Raw genomic sequence first — 21,546 nt, forward strand, 5'->3', positions numbered from 1 at the left:
ACTTGAAAGTCTTTGGATGTATAACTTATGCTTTGGTTAATTTACAAAATAAGCTAGATGAAGAATCATAGAAATGCATTTTCATTGGTTATAGTCCTCAATCCAAAGCATATAGACTATATAATCCTACTAGTGGAAAGTGATTATCGGTAGGAATGTTGTATTTAATGAAGAAGCAGCCTGGGAGTGGAACGGCAAGGAAGAAGATTCAGTCATCCATATTCAAGTCCACGCAAATGTAGAACATACAAGGGATACTTGAAACAACAAGTTCTGATCTTTCCTCACCAGGTAGCAGCAATAATGACCATACTGCTCATGGAAGTAGCAACAATTCTACTCAATCAAGCTCTTGTTCTCCACCTTTGATGTTTTCCAGTGAGACGCCACCAACAAAGTTTCGGTCACTACAAGATGTTTATGCATCTTGTAGCTTTGCCCTATTAGTTGTTGAACCGACAGGTTATGGAGAGCTGCAAAGCAACCAGAGTGGGAGGATGTGATGATTGAAGAGATTCAGGCTATCGATAAATATCAAACCTGGGAGCTTGTTGATTTTCCGGAAGGGAAGAATGTTATCGAGCTAAAATGGATTTTCAAACCAAAGTACAATGTTGATGGAAGTGTACTCAAAAGGCATAAAGCTCGACTTGTTGAAAAAGGATACTCTCAACAACAAGGCATCAAATTTAATGAGACGTTCTCACCAATAGCTCTCTTTGAAATTGGTAGAACTACTCTAGCCTTGGATGCTCAACTTGGTTGGCATGTTTACCAATTTGATGTTATGTCTGCTTTCCTAAATGGCAACTTACAAGAAGAAGTTTATTTTTGCCAACCTGAAGGCTTCATTTCTAGTGAAGGGAAGAGCAAAGTATACCGATTGAAGAAGGCATCGTACGGTTTAAAGGAAGCACCACGGGCATGGTATAGCAAAATTGACTCCTTTTTTCAAGACCAGCAGTTCAGAAAAAGTGCCAATGAACCTACACTTTATGTGAAGAAGTGTGGTAATAGTGATTTTCTGGTTGTTTGTCCTTATGTCGATTAAATTATATATATGGGCTCTTGTGAATCTATTGTTTCTGAATTTAAGAGTTGCATGATGAGTAAATTTGAGATGTCCGATTTGGGTATGTTGCATTATATTCTTGGGCTTAAGGTGAGACAAGGTTCAGATGGAATTTTTATTTCACAAAGGAAATATGCTACTGAACATTTAAAGAGGTTCAACATGCTAAATTGTAATCCATCTTCCACACCCATGAATATGAATGAGAAGTTGGTAATCGATGATGATACAGGTGCGGAAAATGCTTATTATTATAGAAACTTGGTTGGTGGTCTAAACTACTTATCACACACAAGGCCCGATATAGCATTCTCTGTCATTTTGATTTCAAGTTTTATGCATAATCCTATTCCTATTATAGTGGACCACATTTTCCATGTTTTCCATTATTTGTGGGTTGCTTTGTTTTAGCTTTAGTAGTTAATTGTAAGCTTATAAAAGGGCAGTAGGAGTTTTTGTTTTTTATGCAAGAAAGTTGAGCAATAAAAAGAAACCTTTTGTCTTTCAAACTCTTTCACGTTTTTTTTTCCTCTTCATCAAACAAAAACCACTATTCTGGAGCTTTGTTGTTCCTAAAGTCTCCGATTGCGGCCACACTACCAAATAAACTACATAGCGTCAATACAGATGTTTAGACACCAACATCGAAACAGCTGAAGATTATCCCAAAATTGAATAAAAAATGAAATTATGGGACCCGCGTTGGAAATCCTTAAATTGATTATGTCAATTGGTTCCATTTTACTCAAGAACTTTTGCCCAGAAAATGAGCTCAAGCCGAGCGCGAAAAACAACAAAATCAGATCATGCAACAATCTCATATGGAAATCTCCATTAAAGAGGTAACCAAGGTCTCTCAGGATAAGAAATTATATTAGTATGCGCTCCCCGCACCTTCCCTATGATCCCAGCATGTAGCCTAGTAAATTTCCAGCAATTATCAACTTAAATAATCCAAAATGGAGTTCTGTAACTCAAGATATCAACTTCACAACAATAAAAAAAATGAGCTGAAAATGGGACTAGTATTAATTAAAAGACCGGTTAAATGACTTTCACAAATGCGGGACTCAATCGGCGAAGACGAGAGTTCGGCCCCCTTAAATCTGTGAATGTGGCATCAAGCCTGCAAACACAAAGGGTCAGCTTCCTTGACCATTGTGAACACAACGTAAGGCCTTCGAACGCAATGACCAAGCCTTTTGGTCTCCGCAAATGTGGCAGTAGGCTCGCGAACAAGGAGACCCAAATCACTCGCTACCGCAAACGCGTCCTGAGGTTCGTGAATGCTAAGAAGAAATGGTGTTGCATCAGATGATGCAACACCCACGGATTGAACAAGTCATAAAATACTCTTAAAAGGTGCTAGGATTCGTTCGGAACTCCGTGCATGCAAACGAAATATGTTACCCCACAAAATTCATCATTTCGGACTCAACAAGGATGTTGAACTTTTCAATTGAGGTCATTTCGACAAACCATGGGTCTCACACCCAAACTTTGTTTGAAGCCAAAATCTACAATGTTGCTCAGAATGAGCCTGAAAGGCTCAGAATCCGCATCAAAGGTCCTTCTAGACCAAAATCAACGTTCTAGAGCTAACGAAACCGTAAAAATAATATTCTAAGGCTTTCTACATGAAGTGTTGATTGACCAAATTATTGGCCCCATCAAGTCATAAATGGTTTGGTGTGGCTATAGGAAAGCTCTAATGACCGAAAATAATGCAATAAAAAAGAAATAAGTTGGATGGTCATTAAAATTTCTAATTGTTTTTAAATATATATTTACATGGAAGTGCTTCTAGAAGCTTTTAGAGGATATCCATATCAATAAATCCTTTTCCAATAAATCTGGTAGGCCATCTCTATGTATATATCATATTTTCAATAAATTTGATCCCAAAACAAATTAGGAATGCAATTTATTACGTTTCACATTAACTATTAACAAAAATTTTAAAATTCACATGTGAAATAGGAATAAAATTTATTAGTTTCCCAAATATAATGAACTTGGAATAGATTTTATAAAATCCCCACAGAAATTAGGAATATGATTTATTAATTTTCCAAATATAATAAACTTGTAATACAATTAATTAATTTTTCAAAATAATGAATTAGGAATACAGACTATAAATAGAAGTATGCAGTCAATCAATGTCTCATTATTCAATTAACTTTTTCTCCACATCGACTCTTTCAAAGCTTCCTCCAATGACTAAGGTTGATGTTGCTGTCTCTTCCATCCCGCTAACAATTTTTACCAGCAATGACTTCTAAAATGATGGTATACCTTCGGACCCATTGTTGCCACTAGGAAGATACATAGATGTTGAGTTGGATGTTAGAGACCACCAAACCAAACAACAGTGATGTACTTAATGAAGGGAAGGTGTCTGATGTAACTCGGACTAAGTTGCAGATTAAGAGAAAGATTACGCCTATGTATCGAGTGAATCCAAATAGGCCGAAATGGTTGCCAAATAATTGGACGTTTGAAACAAAAGTCGGTTCCGGTGGAGCCAGTGCAGGACAAAAAGATAGCTATTATTTTGAACCGGTGACAGGGAGTAAATTCAGGTTAAACACTCAGGTGGAAGATTTCCTGAAAACAGGTCTCAAGAGGGAAAAACTTGACCTTAACCGTGATGCTGCTACACCATGTGAGGGCAAAAAACAAAAGAAGAGTGGATCGAAAAAGGAAAAGAAGAATGTTGATTAATTGCCTCAATTAGTACAGTAACTAGTCAAAAGAAGTTGTTTTACTTTCTCCAGCATTTTAGCCATCTTTCGTAATTTGACTTAGTTTTTATTTTGTAGGAGTTAGTTGTTACTTGAAGTAGTTTATTCAACATGGAAACATGTGCAAGTAGTTGCTGAAATATATGCTATAGTTGTTGCATATTTCTTGTATTTAAGCACCATTTTAATTCAATGAAAGATTATCTTTTCACCAACAAATATTTCTTTTCTTTGTCTTTCCTTTATTTCTATTTTTAGAGTTGAAGTTCAGCTTTAAAACTCCAACAAAGTGGTATCAAAGAATTCTTCTTGAGCGATCTATAATTGGGGGAAACTAATTTTTCTTATTCCTTTTTATTCATATATGTGTTCATAAGCTCCTCGCATTGCACTAGCACCACCTATCTTCAAAGGTAAAGGTTGTCATGTCTGGGCATCAAGAACGGAGGAACATATGGAGGCAAATGATATGTGGGAACCTATTTACGAGGACTACGAAGTTCTCCCTAGCGTGCAAATAAAACTATGGTGTAGATAAGGAATCACAAGGAGAAGAAAACCAAAGGCTAGAGCGATCTTATTTGTTGCAGTCTAATCTGAAATCTTTGTCAAGATTATGACAAATAAATAAACATTTGAGATCTTAAATTTCCAAAATAAAGAATATAAAGGAGGTGAAAGGATCAATGTTATGTGGATTCTCAACCTGATAAGAAAATTTGAACTTCAAAAGATGAAAGATTCGGAGACAGCCAAAGTGTATAATGACGGAATATTCAACATTGCCAACAATATAAGATTACTTGGCTTTGAATTTCCTGATTCTAGATTGGTTCAAAAGATTCTTGTAACAGTCCCGGAAAGGTTTGAAGCAACTATTTCCTCATTGAAAAATTCTAAGGATCTGTCACATATTAATTTGGCAGAACTATTGAATTCTTGGCAGGGACAAGAAGAAAGAAGACTTGTGAGGTATGATGGGACTGTTGAGGGCACACTACCTGCAAAATTTCAATCAAACCAGGGAGACAAAGGAAAGAATAAGTGGAACAAGAAGGAAAACTCGGGTTCTCATTCTCCTTGGGTCAATTGGGGAACAAAATGCAATTTTCCTACCTGAAAACATTATGGAATGAAAGTTCATCCACCATTCAAATACTAGCGAAGACCAGACCAGTAGTGTGAGAAATGACAGAATATGGGACATCATCAAAAGTTTTGCTAGGACAACATTCAACAAAATAATGTTGCATATGTAGCTAATCAGAACGATGAAGTGAAACTCTTTGTAGCAACCTGTTTTGCAACTAGCACCTCAAGTGAAAAATGGCTCAAGACAGTGGTTGCACGTAGTGAAACTCTTTGTAGCAACCTGTTTTGCAACTAGCACCTCAAATGAAAAATGGCTCATGACAGTGGTTGCTCGTGCAACCACTAGAACGACATGACATTAGCTTATGATCTCTTCAAGGAGTTGAATACTTCAATAATTTCCAAAGTACAAGTTGGCAATGGAGAGTATATTCCTGCTTAAGGAAAATGTACTATGGAAATCAAAATTGCTTCAGGTCCAAAACTAATCAAAGACGTGTATTTTGTACCTAATATATGTCGTCGTCTGTTAAGTGTTCTCCAGATGCTTGAGATAAGGCCTACGAACGCAATGACCAAGCCTTTTGGTCTCCGCAAATGTGGCAGTAGGCTCACAAACAAGGAGACCCAAATCACTCTCTACCGCAAACGCGTCCTGAGGTTCGTGAACGCTAAGAAGAAATGGTGTTGCATCAGATGATGCAACACCCACTGATTGAACAAGTCATAAAATACTCTTAAAAGGTGCTAGGATCCGTTCGGAACTCCATGCATGCAAACGAAATATGTTACCCCACAAAATTCATCATTCCGGACTCAACAAGGATGTTGAACTTTTCAATTGAGGTCATTTTGACAAACCATGGGTCTCACACCCAAACTTTGTTTGAAGCCGAAATCTACAATGTTGCTCGGAATGAGCCTGAAAGGCTTCGAATCCGCATCAAAGGTCCTTCTAGACCAAAATCGACGTTCTAGAGCTAACGAAACCGTAAAAATAATATTCTAAGGCTTTCTACATAAAGTGTTGATTGACCAAATTATTGGCCCCAACAAGTCATAAATGGTTTGGTGTGGCTATAGAAAACCTCTAATGACCGAAAATAATGCAATAAAGAAGAAATAAGTTGGATGGTCATTAAAATTTGTAATTGTTTTTAAATATATATTAACCTGGAAGTGCTTCTAGAAGCTTTTAGAGGATATCCATATCAATAAATCCTATTCCAATAAATCTGGTAGGCCATCTCTATGTATATATCATATTTTCAATAAATTTGATCCCAAAACAAATTAGGAATGCAATATATTACGTTTCACATTAACTATTAACAAAAATTTTAAAATTCACATGTGAAATAGGAATAAAATTTATTAGTTTCCCAAATATAATGAACTTGGAATAGATTTTATAAAATTCTCACAGAAATTAGGAATATGATTTATTAATTTTCCAAATATAATGAACTTGTAATACAATTAATTAATTTTTCAAAATAATGAACTAGGAATAGAGACTATAAATAGAAGTATGCAGTCAATCAATGTCTCATTATTCAATTAACTTTTTCTCCACATCGACTCTTTCAAAGCTTCCTCCAATGACTAAGGTTGATGTTGTTGTCTCTTCCATCCCACTAACAATTTTTACCAGCGACGACTTCTACAATGATGGTATACCTTCGGACCCATTGTTGCCACTAGGAAGATACATAGATGTTGAGTTGGATGTTAGAGATCACCACACCAAACAACAGTGATGTACTTAATGAAGGGAAGGTGTCTGATGTAACTCGGACTAAGTTGCAGATTAAGAGAAAGATTACGCCTATGTATCAAGTGAATCCAGATAGGCAGAAATGGTTGCCAAATAATTTGACGTTTGAAACAAAAGTCCGATCCGGTGGAGCCAGTGCAGGACAAAAAGATAGATATTATTTTGAACCGGTGACAGGGAGTAAATTCAGGTCAAAGACTCAGGTGGAAGATTTCCTGAAAACAGGTCTCAAGAGGGAAGAACTTGACCTGAACCGTGATGCTGATACACCATGTGAGGGCAAAAAATAAAAGAAGAGAGGATCGAAAAAGGAAAAGAAGAATGTTGATTAATTGCCTCAATTAGTACAGTAACTAGTCAAAAGAAGTTGTTTTACTTTCTCCAGCATTTTAGCCATCTTTCGTAATTTAACTTAGTTGTTATTTTGTAGGAGTTAGTTGTTACTTGAAGTAGTTTATTCAACATGGAAACATGTGCAAGTAGTTGCTGAAATATATGCTATAGTTGTTGCATATTTCTTGTATTTAAGCACCATTTCAATTCAATGAAAGATTATCTTTTCACCAACAAATATTTCTTTTCTTTGTCTTTCCTTTATTTCTGTTTTTAGAGTTGAAGTTCAGCTTTAAAACTCCAACAAAGTGGTATCAAAGAATTCTTCTTGAGCGATCTATAATTGGGGGAAACTAATTTTTCTTATTCCTTTTTATTCATATATGTGTTCATAAGCTCCTCACATTGCACTAGCACCACCTATCTTCAAAGGTAAAGGTTGTCATGTCTGGGCATCAAGAACGGAGGAACATATGGAGGCAAATGCTATGTGGGAACCTATTTACGAGGACTACGAAGTTCTCCCTAGCGTGCAAATAAAACTATGGTGTAGATAAGGAATCACAAGGAGAAGAAAACCAAAGGCTAGAGCGATCTTATTTGTTGCAGTCTAATCTGAAATCTTTGTCAAGATTATGACAAATAAATAAACATTTGAGATCTTAAATTTCCAAAATAAAGAATATAAAGGAGGTGAAAGGATCAATGTTATGCGGATTCTCAACCTGATAAGAAAATTTGAACTTCAAAAGATGAAAGATTCGGAGACAGCCAAAGTGTATAATGACGGAATAGTCAACATTGCCAACAATATAAGATTACTTGGCTTTGAATTTCCTGATTCTAGATTGGTTCAAAAGATTCTTGTAACAGTCCCGGAAAGGTTTGAAGCAACTATTTCCTCATTGAAAAATTCTAAGGATCTGTCACATATTAATTTGGCAGAACTATTGAATTCTTGGCAGGGACAAGAAGAAAGAAGACTTGTGAGGTATGATGGGACTGTTGAGGGCACACTACCTGCAAAATTTCAATCAAACCAGGGAGACAAAGGAAAGAATAAGTGGAACAAGAAGGAAAACTCGGGTTCTCATTCTCTTTGGGTCAATTGGGGAACAAAATGCAATTTTCCTACCTGAAAACATTATGGAATGAAGGTTCATCCTCCATTCAAATACTAGCGAAGACCAGACCAGTAGTGTGAGAAATGTCAGAATATGGGACATCATCAAAAATTTTGCTAGGACAACATTCAACAAAATAATGTTGCATAGGTAGCTAATCAGAACAATGAAGTGAAACTCTTTGTAGCAACCTGTTTTGCAACTAGCACCTCAAGTGAAAAATGGCTCATGGCAGTGGTTGCACGTGCAACCACTAGAACGACATGATATTAGATTATGATCTCTTCAAGGAGTTGAATACTTCAGTAATTTCCAAAGTACAAGTTGGCAATGGAGAGTATATTCCTGCTTAAGGAAAATGTACTATGGAAATCAAAATTGCTTCAGGTACAAAACTAATCAAAGACGTGTATTTTGTACCTAATATATGTCATAGTCTGTTAAGTGTTCTCCAGATGCTTGAGAATGGTTTGAAGCATCTCTTTGAAATCAACTATTGTCAAATCAAGTATGAAGATGGCAATAATTATTCAAAGTAATGATGAAGGGAAATAGCTTTACATTGGATTCTTTAGTGCATGAGCAAAAAACATATTCTGTAACTAAGATCAATGCAAAAGTTCAGCATATATAGAAGGCTTTGACATTTCAATCATTATGTTGAAATGAACCTAAAGAAGAAAGATCTAGTTCATGGCTGCTTAACCTTGAAGCTGAAATATCAAATTGCAAAACCTGTCGATTTTGGAAAGCAAACAAGGCTTCCTTTCAACATAACAACTTGGAGAGCTACTGAAAAACTAAAGTTAATCCGCACAGATCTGGCTGGTCCTCAAAGAACTCTGTCACTCAAAAGGAGTAAGTATTATAGAATTTTCATTGATGACTACACAAGAATTCATTGTATTTACTTTCTCAGGTTTAAGTTAGAAGTATTTTCCATCTTCCGGATATTTAAGAAGTTGATCAAAATCAAAGTGGCTTCAAGATTCAATATTTAAGGTTCGATGATGGAAAGGAGTATACATCTGATCAATTCAATATATTGTGAAGAATCCAGGCTTGAAACATCAGCTCACTGCTCCATATACTCCACAAAAAATGGAGTTAGTGATAGGGTGAATCGTACCATAATGGAGATGGTTAGATGTTTCTTGTATGAGAAGTGTTTTCCATAAGAGTATTGGGTTGAAGTTGCACATACCTTAAGATCATTAGAAAGAAAGACGCCATTTGAAGTCTGGTAGGTTATAAACCTTTTTTGAAAAACCTCAAACTGTTTGGATGCTTGTGCTTTACTTATGGGCCACAGACTAAAAGAGATAAGTTGGATAAAAAGAAGAATCTAGAATATTTGTGGGTTACAATATTGTTTCAAAGGCTTATAGGGTTTTCCAACCTCATACAAGGAAAATCCTGATAAGTGATAAGTAGAGAAGTGCATTTCATGGAAGATGAACGATGCAACTGGAGAGAAGCAAAACCAACATTAATTCTAGATCAAAGTACAATCTAGCTGAAAGAAGATGAATTGGTGGATGATTTCCCAGTAAGAGGCACAAGATCTCTCTCGGAAATCTATCAAAGATGCAATATGGTTGTCCTTGAGCCAAAAAAATTCGAGAAGCAGAAAAAGATCCAAAATGGAAAGTTCCAATAAAGTAGGCACTCACCATGATTGAGAATAAACCGACCTGAAAACTTGTGAAAAGACCTGAAGAGAAGAAAGCAATAGGAATGAAGTGGATTTTCATAACTAAGTTGAATGCAAATGATTCTATCTAAAAGCACAAAGTCAGACTTGTTGTAAAGGGTATGCTCAAATTTTTGGTATTGATTTTTCTCATACATTTGCTCCTTTTGCTAGATTAATAGCCTCCATATTATTATTGGCTATAGTTGCACAAAAGGGATGGAAAGTGTTTCAATTGGAGGTTAAATTTGCATTCTTGAATGACTTTCTTGAGGAGGAAATTTGTTGAGAAACCTAAAGGAATTGCAATCAAAGGGCATGTATTAGCTCAAAAAAAGCTTTGTATGGACTAAAGCAGGTGCCCAGAGCTTGGTACAACAGGATTGATGAGCATTTGGTGCAGCCAGGTTTTAGAAAATGCCTTAGTGAAGTTACTCTATACATTAAAGGTGATGAAATTAATTTTATTGTTATCTCACTCTATGTAGATGATATACTAGTTATGGGAAGAAATGATGAACTTGTTAAGAAATTTAAAGAAGATATGCAACAAACTTTTGAAATGACATATTTGGGAGAAATGGTGTATTTTCTGGGAATGGAAATCAAGCAAGGACTAAATGAAGTGTTCATCTGTCAAAAAAAGTATGCAAAAGACATTTTTAAAAAAGTTCAGAATGGAAAATTGAAAAGAGACAACTACTCCAATGTGTCAGAAGGAGAAGTTAAGCAAAAATGATGAAGCTGAAAATATGGATGAGACTCTTTACCGGTGTTTGGTTGGATGTTGCAACTTTCACTCATTTTAGAGCATCTAATAGGATGATAAGATATGTTATGCAAACTTTGAATTATTGAATCAAATTCTCTGCAAATTAGAAGTACGTGTTGCAGGGGTATTCCGATAGTTACTAGGGTAGTTCTTCCTATGACATGAAGAGCACTTCTAGCTATTGTGTTAATCTTGGTTCAAGTGTATTTTCTTGATGTTCTAAAAGCAAGATATTTCTGCACAATCTACCGTTGAAGCTGAATTCATTTCAGCAACAACAGTTGCTGCAAAACAAGCCTTGTGGCTTAGAAAAGTGCTACTTGATATGAATTTAAAGAAAAAAAAGTGCACAGAGATGTTTGTGGATGATCAAGAAGTTATTGCTATCTCAAATAATCTTGTTTTTCACGGGAAAACCAAACATTTCAATATCAAATTAATATTTCTTGGAGATGCGCAGAAAGAAGGATTTTTTGGATTAATGTATTGCAAGGGTTTGTAGTTTGTATTATGTTGGTGATTAGAATTCATGTGTTACCTGTATTTTAGGTAGATTTTCGAGGAATCGAGCATGCCTACTTAGTTGCATTGGTTTTTTCATGCCTTGTTGTATATGTATTGTCACTAATATTGTGTTAGTAGCTTGTTCTCGGCCTTAGCCTAGGTGTAGGCTAGTGACTACCTTAGACTCATATTTTAGAGCCAAAAGGCCTTCAAGATTCTTCGATGTTGCTTCGGACGACTTAGCTCCTTGTAGACTGATATAGCATACTTGGGTGTGATAGTATGAATTCTTAGCTAGGCGAAAGTTCAGCTCTTATGACCGTTCATCCATAATTTCCCTTGTGTTTCAACCTGAATGTGTTCTTTGGCAATATCGAGCCTTGTAGGCTATATTGGATCGGGTCTTGGGTTTTAGAGATGGAGTAGGTCACTAATGACTCTTAAGATAGTTTTACTCTTTGGTGTGGTTGAGAATAAAGAAGAGCGGGTGATTTGGAGACATTCGGAATCTATTATCCATGCTTTCAGGTCCCTGCACATGATTATTATCTACGGTTCAAGGTCCGTTCACATGATTACTATCCGTTCACCTGATTTCGGCTGACTTGTGAGCTAGCAGTACAGCCATGTAATGTGAATAACATTACTACAATCACAATATATAAACAGGGTAAGTATAAATACAGATTGTGTGTTTATAAATTTAGGAATTTTTCAAAACTTATACAATTCAGATGTTACAACAGGATAATTATATACAAGCTAGGGTACACATACAAATTTTGGATCTATACAATTAGAAAAATTTTAGATTTATACAATTATAACCAAATTATACAAAATCAGAATCTATACAATTAGGAGCCAAATTATACAAATTTTGGACATGAGCCACGTAATTATGATTGTAAGTTAGTGGCGAATGGTAATTTAATTAAATTATAGTTTTGTTAACTAATTAACTAGGTATAATATGTTTGTTTATCCACATATTTCCCCCTATAAAAATGCATAGGTCTTAACAATCATTAGGGTTTGACCATTTATGAAAGTGACATAGTGCACTAATACGTAGAGATTAAACACTTTATTTCAACTCATTATTTTAGTCAACTTTTAGTTTTTAACTACTCGCTCCGTCCCATTAAAGAAAGGAAGACTTTTAAAATTTGTGATCTAAAATGAATGATAAAAATTTGTGTGGCTATAAATCATTTCATTAAGAGTAAAACGGACATTTTAAAATTAAATTATTACTTAATATAGAAATGTATCGATTCTTTTTTGAACTGACTAAAAAGGAAAGTAGTCATATATATTGGGCCAGAGGAAGTATCATTTAGGCTCCCCACTCTATATAAGAGTTAAAGTGTCAAATTAAAAACTAAAACCAAGTTCAAAGGCTTGTATATTGTATTTGTCAAAAGAAAAAAGTTATCCTATTTTGTCTCTCTTATTTTCATTATTTAATTTAATACTGTTATTTTGAGTTTGATTTCTGAACAAAAGTCAAATTAATTGAAAGTCACATGTGTAATCCTATTTATTTATTTATTTAGAAGTGTGACTTGTAAATCTTCTTCTTGTTGTATCTTGGCTTTTTCAGAATATCCTCAATTTAATTTCCATGTCCACATATCAATCAATCAGGACCATATCTTCAAATTATGCATGCCGCTTTTTTGGCTAACATAATATACTTCTAAATATTGTTATGAAGTACAAGTTGTGGATCTAAACTTTCACCTTATTGGTGAGAATTCAATTACCCATATTATAATTCCCTATTCTCAATTTTTTTTTCTTCTTTTTTTGTTGGCCGCTATTTATCTTTCAGTTATTCACCTACTTATATGGTCAAGAAATGTAATGATAATAAATATTGGAATTAAGATCCTAGTTAGACTCAAACTCCAGTAAAACATTTTGTTGTTATTCCCTAAAACAGAGGAGACTCTCTATAAAATTATCCTCTCAACTCCAACATATTAAAACTGGAGTCTATAAATAGCCTCTTTGCTATATATCTACTTATCAGACATCCTTTGAATAACACAAACTTAGTACACAAAACTAAAAAAAAAAAAACAACAAAAACACAAACTTAGTACCAAAAGCATCAACTATGGCCAATATGTTCTTCCCACATTTTCCTCTTACTATGCCAAAATAAAATGAGACCAATTCAACTGGAATTTGACACACTATCTAGTCTAGCTATTTGGCGTTCCTCCGCCACAAATGTGATGTACTCTGAGAAGACAACATCTCATTCTTGTTTTGATCTCCAGAACCATGTTACCATTACAACAAGGTACACAAGTATCTGCAAAACTATCCATAAACCCAACACATGCTCTGTGGAGGAGTCACAAAATCAATGTTAAACGAACTACTTTTCTTTTTTTCCTTTTTCAAGCCTCTCTTCTTCTGTTACTTTTTTCCTCAGATGGTGTTGCAGCATAATAGTTAATAATAGATTTTGCCTTATTGTGCTTGCCACCTATTTTCATGAAATAATCCACCTCATTCTTTGACCTACACTTACCTCCGAACACTGGTTCAATATAGTATCTATCGAAAGTTCCTACATTGGCTCTTGTGGTACGAACATTTGTTTCAAACCTCCAATTCTCTGGCAACCACTTCGGCCTATCTAGATTCACCCAACGCATAGGCGTAATCTTCCTCTGATCTGAAATTTACTCGAAGTTACATCGAACACCTTTCCTTCAATAGATACATCACCTTTGTTTGGTGTGGTGGTCTCTACCCTAACATCCAACTCAACATCAATGTAGGTTCCCAACGAAAACAACTGGTCGAAGGTATACCATTATTGCAGAAGTCGTCGGTGGTTACAATTATCGGTGGGATGGAAGAGACATCGAAGTCTGCCTTAGTCATCGGAGGAAGCTTTGAAAGAGTCAATGTGGAGAAAAAATTTCATACCTAGAAGCTTCCTCTTTCAAAGCTTCCTCCGATGACTAAGGCCGATGCCACTGTCTCTTTCATCTCACCGACAATTGTTACCAGCGATGACTTCTACAATGATGGTATAGCTTCAGACCCATTGTTGCAGCTAGGAACCTACATTGATGTTGAGTTGGATGTTAAGGTAGAGACCACCACACCAAACAAAGGTGATGTACCTATTGAAGGGAAGGTGTCTGATGTAACTCGGAGTAAGTTGCAGATTAAAAGGAAGATTACGCCTAAGTTTCGGGTGAATCTAGATAGGCCGAAGTGATTGCCACAAAATTGGAGGTTTGAAACAAAAGTTTGTGCTGGTGGAGCCACTGCATGAAAAAGAGATAGATACTATTTTGAACCGGTGTCCAGGAGTAAATTCAAGTCAATGGATGAGGGGGATCATTTTCTGAAAACAGGTCGCAAGTGTAAGAGGGAAAAATTTGACCTTAACTGTGATGTTGCTACACCATCTGAGGGCTAAAAAGAGAAGAAGAGTGGCTCGAAATAGGTAAAAAAAGAATGTTGATTAATTGCCTCATTTAGTACAGTAACTAGTCAAAAGAAGTTGTTTTACTTTCTCCAGCATATTAGCCATCTTTAGTAGTTTAACTTAGTTGCTATTTTGTAGGAGTTAGTTGTTACTTTAAGTGGTTTATTCAACATGGGAACATGTGCAAGTAGTTGCTGAAATATATGTTATAGTTTTTGCATTTTTCTTGTATTTAAATATCATTTTAATTCAATGAAAGATTATCTTTCCAGCAGCAAATATTTCTTATCTTCGTCTTTCCTTTTTTCAGTTTTTAGAGTTGAAGTTCAGCTTGAAAACACCAACGAAAGTGTTATCAGAGCTTTCTTAAGCTCTTCTTGAGGAACCTGTAATTGAAGGAAAATAATTTTTCATATGCCTTTTTATTTATATATACATTCAGAAACTCCTCGTACTGCACTAGCACTACCTGTCTTCAAAGGTAAAGGTTGCCATATCTAGGCATCAAGAATGGTGACACATATGGAGGCAAATGATATGTGGGAAGTTGTTGAGGAGGACTACGAAGTACCTCCCTTGCCTGCAAATCAAATTATTGCGTGGATAAGGAACCACAAGGAGAAGAAAACAAGAAAATCAAAGGCTAGAGTGACGTTATTTGCTACAGTCTCATCTGAAATCATTGTCAAGATTATGACAAATAAAACAACATTTGAGTCTTAAATTTTCTAAAGAAAGAATATAAAAGAGATGAACGGATCAATGGAATGCGGATTCTCAACCTGGTAAGAGAATTTGAATTTCGAAAGATGATGGCAAGAAGTACACATTTGATCAATTCAATATATTTTGTGAAGAAGACGGGCTTGAACACCAGCTCAGTGCTCTATATACTCCAACACAAAATGGAGTTAGTGAGAGGGAAAATCGTACCATAATGGAGATTGGCAGATGTTTGTTGTACAAGAAGTGTTTTCCATAAGAGTATTGTGTTGAAGCTGCACATACCTTAGTCTTTCTACTCAACATGCTTCCGGCCAAAACATTAGAAGGTAAGACGCCATTGAAATTTTGTATGGTTATAAACCTTTTTTGAAAAATCTCAAAGTGTTTGGAGGCTTGTGATTTGCTTATGTGCAGCAGACATGAAGAGATAAGTTAGATAAAAAGCAAAATCTAGAATATTTGTGGGTTACAACATTGTTTCGAAGGCTTACAGGGTTTTCCAACCTCATACAAGGAAAATCCTGATAAGTGATAAGCAGAGATGTGCTATTCATGGAAGATGAACGATGGACTGGAAAGAAGCAGAACATAAATTAATTCCATATCAAAGTAAAATGCTCCAGCTGAAAAAAGATGAATTGGTGGATGATGTCCCAATAAGAGGCACAACATCTCTCTATGAAATCTATCAGAGATGCAATATGGTTGTCCTTGAACCAACAAATTTTTGGGAAGTAGAAAAAGATCCAAAATGGAGAGTTGCAATAAAGTAGGAACTCACCATGATTGAGAAGAAATAGACTTGGAAACTTGTGAAAAGACCAGGAGACAAAAAAAGTCATAGGAATGACATGGATTTTCATAACCAAGTTGAATGCAGATGATTCTATCAACAAGCACAAAGCCAAACTTGTGGTAACGGGTATGCTCAAATTTTTGGTATTGATTTTTCTGATACATTTGTTCATGTATCTAGATTAGAAAACACCATATTATTTTTGGCTATTGATGCACAAAAGGGTTGGAAAGTGTTCCAATTGGACGTTAAATCTGCATTCTTGAGGAGGAAATTTATGTCGAACAACCTGAAGGATTTGCAATCAAAGGGCATGTATTAGCTCAAAAAAGCTTTGTATGGACTTGGTACAACACGATTGATGAGCATTTGGTGCAACTGGGATTTAGAAAATGCCTTAGTGAAGCTACTCTCTACATTCAATGTGATAAAATTAATGTTATTGTTATCTCACTTTATGTAGATGATATACTGGTTACCGGAAGAATTGATGAACTTGTTAAGAAATTTAAAGAAGATATGCACAAACTTTTAAGATGACGAATTTCAGAGAAATGGTGTATTTCCTGGGAATGGAAATCAAGCAAGGACAAAATGAAGTGTCCATCTGTCAAAAAAAGTATGCAAAAGACATTATAAAAAAGTTCATAATGGAAATTGCAAAGAGACAACTACTCCAATGTGTCAAAAGGAGAAGTTGAGCAAAAATAATGAAGCTGAAAAATGGATGAGACTCTTTACCAGTGTTTGGTTGGATGTTGCAACTAGCACACATTTTAGAGAAGCTAATAGGGTGATAAAGATATGTTAAGGAAACTTTGAATAATCAAATTCTCTGCAAATTAGAAGTACGTGTTGCAGGGGTATTCCAATACTGACTAAGGAGGCTCTTCTGATGACATGAAGAGCACTTCTGGATATTGTTTTAATCTTGGTTCAGGGGTATTTTCTTGGTGTTCAAAAAGGCAAGATATTGTTGCACAGTCTACGATTAAAGTTGAGTTCATTTCAGCAATAACAATGGCTGCAAAGCAAGCCTTGTGGCTTAGAAAAGTGCTACTTGATATGAATTGAAAGCAAGCAAAGTGCACAGAGATGTTTGTGGATGGTCAAGAAGTTATTGCTATCTCAAATAATCTTGACGTTCATGGAAAACCAAGCATTTTAATATCAAATTAATATTTCTTGGAGATGCGCAGAAAGAAGGATTTGTTGGGTTAATTATTGCAAGGGTTTGTAGTTTGTATTATTTTGGTGATTAGAATTCATGCCTTACCCGTATTTTGGGTAGATTTTCGAGGAATCCAATTTCCTACTTTGTTGCATTGGTTGTTTCATGCCTTGATATATTTGTTTTGTTGCTTATATTGTGCTAGTAGCTTGTTCTTGGCCATAGCCTAGGTGTAGGCTAGTGACTACCTTAGACTCATATTTTAGAACCAATAGGCCCTAGCCCTGTAAGTCCACACTTGTGTAGAGTAGATAAATTCAATACGTGCAGCACAAATTCATTTTGAACCTATCGGCTAACATTTACAGCATACCCCGTCCACAAGGCTCCTAACGAAAGTGAGACCCTTATTTCTTAACTACCATGATTCTCTACTGAAAAAGAGGCTTTGTACTGTTTACCCATTTAATATCTTATACTTTTTCATTTATTGCTTATTTCCACTATATATTTAGTTTCACTTGTTGCTGCTAATACCCTTTCTCTGATCCTCCAAGATTTTAACATCTGCAAAATCCACGCCAAGTCAGGAAGAGATCGACTCCGAGAATTCTCAGCTTTATAGGGAGACAAGAGCGATTTATAATGCTTTAAAATGCACTCATGCTAAGCCTAGCTTTATAGGGAGACGAGCGATTTATTATGCTTTAAAATGCACTCATGCTAAGCCTATGTACTACTTGTACTATTTGTGAATGCCACTCTAGTAGAAGTAAATCCATACCTATTTTCTGTGTAATTGACTTCCTTTTTTTCTTATTTCGGTTGTGACTTGTGTCCTAGCAGTACAACCATGTAATGTGAATAAACATCAGTACAATCTCAACATTCATTTTTATTTGTACCCGGAATGAAATTTACATAATCCCATGGGTAGACAAGCTAAAGGAATCTAGTACATTTTAAGTTCCTCTTGGAAATTCTGCGTTCACATAACTTAACATATTCTATCCATGAATAGTATCACAGTGAATTGACATGATCACTGAAAGAGGATGCACCTGGTAGGTGAACCAGCCTCAAGGGTAGACAGTGAATTGTATAAACTCCCGGGACCGCATCATCAAGGTTGAAGCCTTCCTCTGGAATAATATTCTGATGCATATATAAACAAGAAACCTATTGACATGTCTTTATCAAAAGGGTTTTCAATCTTACAGGTAGCCACATCAAATTTTAGGTTTTATACACTGAAAATGATACATCAGTTCAATTTAATTGACTACCAACAGGTTATTACTCTATTTTCCAAATTATAGATTAGACTTGCTATGTAGAGTTATCTGTAATTATAGGTCAACTTTATTAAACAAATGGATGTTATACTTACTTTAGAATTCAGGAGCTCATCCTTGGGACTAATGGCAACAGATAAGAAATCAACACCAACAAATTTGATGTCAGTATTCTGGACCAAATACTCTGCTCCGTCTGAGGTGAATGCTTACTTATAAGAAATTATTATCCCAAGCATAATCCTCCTCTGTTTCAACCATGTAATCCTCTTGATGACGATCGAAAGATCTTCTGATCATCTTACAGGGATCTCTTGTTGAGTGAGAATAATATGAAAAATTTCTCCAATTTTGTAAGGATCAACTTTGTTGATGGAATCACAATCACTCACATAAACCACATTAAAATGAGTAGGCAAGTTACTCAATGTTCAATAACACTAATTAAAGAACAGATGAATAAAAACAATATTGAATATATCTGAGATCTTGAAAGAGCACAATTAGTAGCTGAAAATAATGTATAATAAATTTGAGTGATTGACACTAACATAATGTATATTTCCTATTTCATTTGGGAAGTTAAAGTTCATTATATTTGGGGAATTCAATATCTTGTATTACATTTTATTTTATGCTTTAAATTCATTGGTTTATACTTGAAACTTAAAAATAAAGTTCAAAGACAATGACAATATATAATATTATATCATGAACATAATTTAGTTGGAGAAATTTTTGCCTATTTTCTTACTATGCCAAAATAAAATGAGCCCAATTCAACTGGGAATTGACACACTATCTAGTCTAGCTATCTATGTTCCTCCGCAACAAATCTGATGTACTCTGAGAACCATGTTACCATTACAAGTAGGTGCCGATTGAAAGAGAGTAGGAGCCCATTCTATTCTATCTATCTCAGAAAGAAAGTCTCAACCCTTTGGTACGAAAGTAGGCCCTAGCTTCTCAATAAGTCATTCAATGAACTAACTATACTTGAGATGTGAGTTATACCTATTCCTTCTTTTCTTATCTCTTCCCTTTCGGGCCGGATCGAATAAAGAAAGGAGATAAAGAAAAGTATCTACACGACTATCCATGAAAACCCAACACATGCTCTGTGGAGGAGTCACACAAAATCGAAATTAAATGAAATACTTTTCTTTTTTCCTTTATCAATTCACTCTTCTTTTGTTATTTTATTCCTCTGATGGCGTAGCAGCATCACCGCTGATGTTAGATTTTTCCTTCTTGTGCTTGCCACCTGTATTCAAGAAAAAATTCACCTCAATCTTCGATCTGAATTTACCACCCGAACACTGGTTCAATATAGTATCTATCAACAATTCATGTAGTGGCTCAAGTGCTACGAACTTTTGTTTCAAACCTCCAATTCTCTGGCAACCACTTCAGTCTATCTAGATTCACCCAATGCGTAAGCGCAATTTTTCTCTGAATCTGCAACTTCCTCGGAGTTACATCAGACAACTTTCTTTCATAAAATACATCACCTTTTTTAATGTGGTTGTCTCTACCGTAACATCCAACTCAACATCAATGTAGGTTCCTGACGGCGACAACGACTCTGAAGGTATACCATCATTGCAGAAGTCATCACTGGTAAGAATTATCAAAGGGATGGAAGAGACATCGAAATTGGCCTTAGTCATTGGATGAAGCTTTGAAAGAGTCAATATGGAGAAAAAGTTCATTATTTTGAAAAATTAATAATGGACTTTTTCACCACATTAACTCTTTCAAAGCTTCCTCCGATGACTAAGGTTGACGCCGATGTCTCTTCCATCCCACCGATAATTGTTACCAGCAACGACTTATGCAATGATGATACACCTTCAGACTCGTTGTTGTCATTGGGAACCTACATTGATGTTTTGTTGGATGTTAGGGTAGAGAACACCACACCAAACAAAGGTGATGTACCTAATGAAGGAAAAGTGGCTGATGTAACTCTGAGTAAGTTGCAGATTCAGAGGAAGATTACGCATTTGCGTCCGGTGAATCTGGATAGATCAAAGTGATTGCCAGATAATTGGAGGTTTGAAAAAAAAGTTTGTACCACAGGAGCCACTACAGAAATTATTGATAGATTCTATACTGAACCAATGTTCGGAGGTAAATCCAAGTTAAAAATTGAGGTGAATTATTTCCTGAAAATAGGTGGCAAGCGCAAGAAGGCAAAACAAATATTAACGGTGATGCTGATACACCATCTGAGAGGAAAAACAGAAAAAGAGCGGCTTGGAAAAGGAAAAAAAATGAAAGTAGTTCTTTTGACTTCTACTTTTGATATAATAACCAACTCATGAACCAAGTCCAATTAGGCTTCTACTTTTGATATAACAATATGTGTTGGTACTCAAGTCCTTTTGTTTGCCACCTATTTTCAAGAAAATATCCACTTCATTCTTTGACCTGAATTTACCCCCGACCACTGGTTCAATATAGTATATATCAACAATTCCTGCAGTGGCTCAAGTGCTACGAACTTTCGTTTCAAAGCTCCAATTCTCACTACAACAAATTCGATTATCAAGGACAAATCATTTCGTCATTTATAAATCACATTTTGTCACTAAAAATTTTTCTGACGAAAAATAATTCATCAATCAGTCGTCACTAAATGTGTGTCGCTAAAAGTATACAAAGACGATTTAGTGCTTCGTCGCTAAAAGTATTATATTTACTACAAAAAGAAAAATCGTCACCAAAAGGATAAACATTTGTGATAAATTTATTTGTCGTAAAAAGTATTATTTTTTTGTAGTTAATAGTATGCTTTGTCACTAAAAAAGTTATTACTACTGACAAAATTATATCGTCGCTAATTATTTTACTTCAATCAGTGATGACATCAATTGTCTCTAAAGTTATATATATTTCGTAGTTCAATAAAATGTAATTTCGTCACTAATAACTATTTTTTATGTACAAAAAAAATATTTTGTCCTTAAATGTACTAA

At 35.3% G+C, this 21,546-nt stretch overlaps 2 protein-coding genes across 2 annotated transcripts; both read left to right on the forward strand.

Annotated features, from left to right (window-relative positions):
• The first annotated feature begins 3,406 nt into the window (after positions 1-3,406).
• On the forward strand, positions 3,407-3,799 carry LOC125864007 (methyl-CpG-binding domain-containing protein 5-like). Its single transcript, XM_049543959.1, has one exon. The coding sequence runs from the start codon at positions 3,407-3,409 to the stop codon at positions 3,797-3,799; it is 393 nt and encodes a 130-aa protein (XP_049399916.1).
• A 2,828-nt stretch (positions 3,800-6,627) lies between these two features.
• LOC125864008 (methyl-CpG-binding domain-containing protein 5-like) lies at positions 6,628-6,978 on the forward strand. The gene has a single exon (XM_049543960.1). The coding sequence runs from the start codon at positions 6,628-6,630 to the stop codon at positions 6,976-6,978; it is 351 nt and encodes a 116-aa protein (XP_049399917.1).
• The last annotated feature ends 14,568 nt before the right edge of the window (positions 6,979-21,546 follow it).

Source organism: Solanum stenotomum, chromosome 5 (genome assembly GCF_019186545.1).
Source record: "Solanum stenotomum isolate F172 chromosome 5, ASM1918654v1, whole genome shotgun sequence".
NCBI classification, from domain to species: domain Eukaryota; kingdom Viridiplantae; phylum Streptophyta; class Magnoliopsida; order Solanales; family Solanaceae; genus Solanum; species Solanum stenotomum.

Bases quoted from the DNA above. Each gene is read 5' to 3' on its own strand.
- LOC125864007 (XM_049543959.1), top strand. From the start codon at position 3,407: ATGTTGAGTTGGATGTTAGAGACCACCAAACCAAACAACAGTGATGTA.
- LOC125864008 (XM_049543960.1), top strand. From the start codon at position 6,628: ATGTTGAGTTGGATGTTAGAGATCACCACACCAAACAACAGTGATGTA.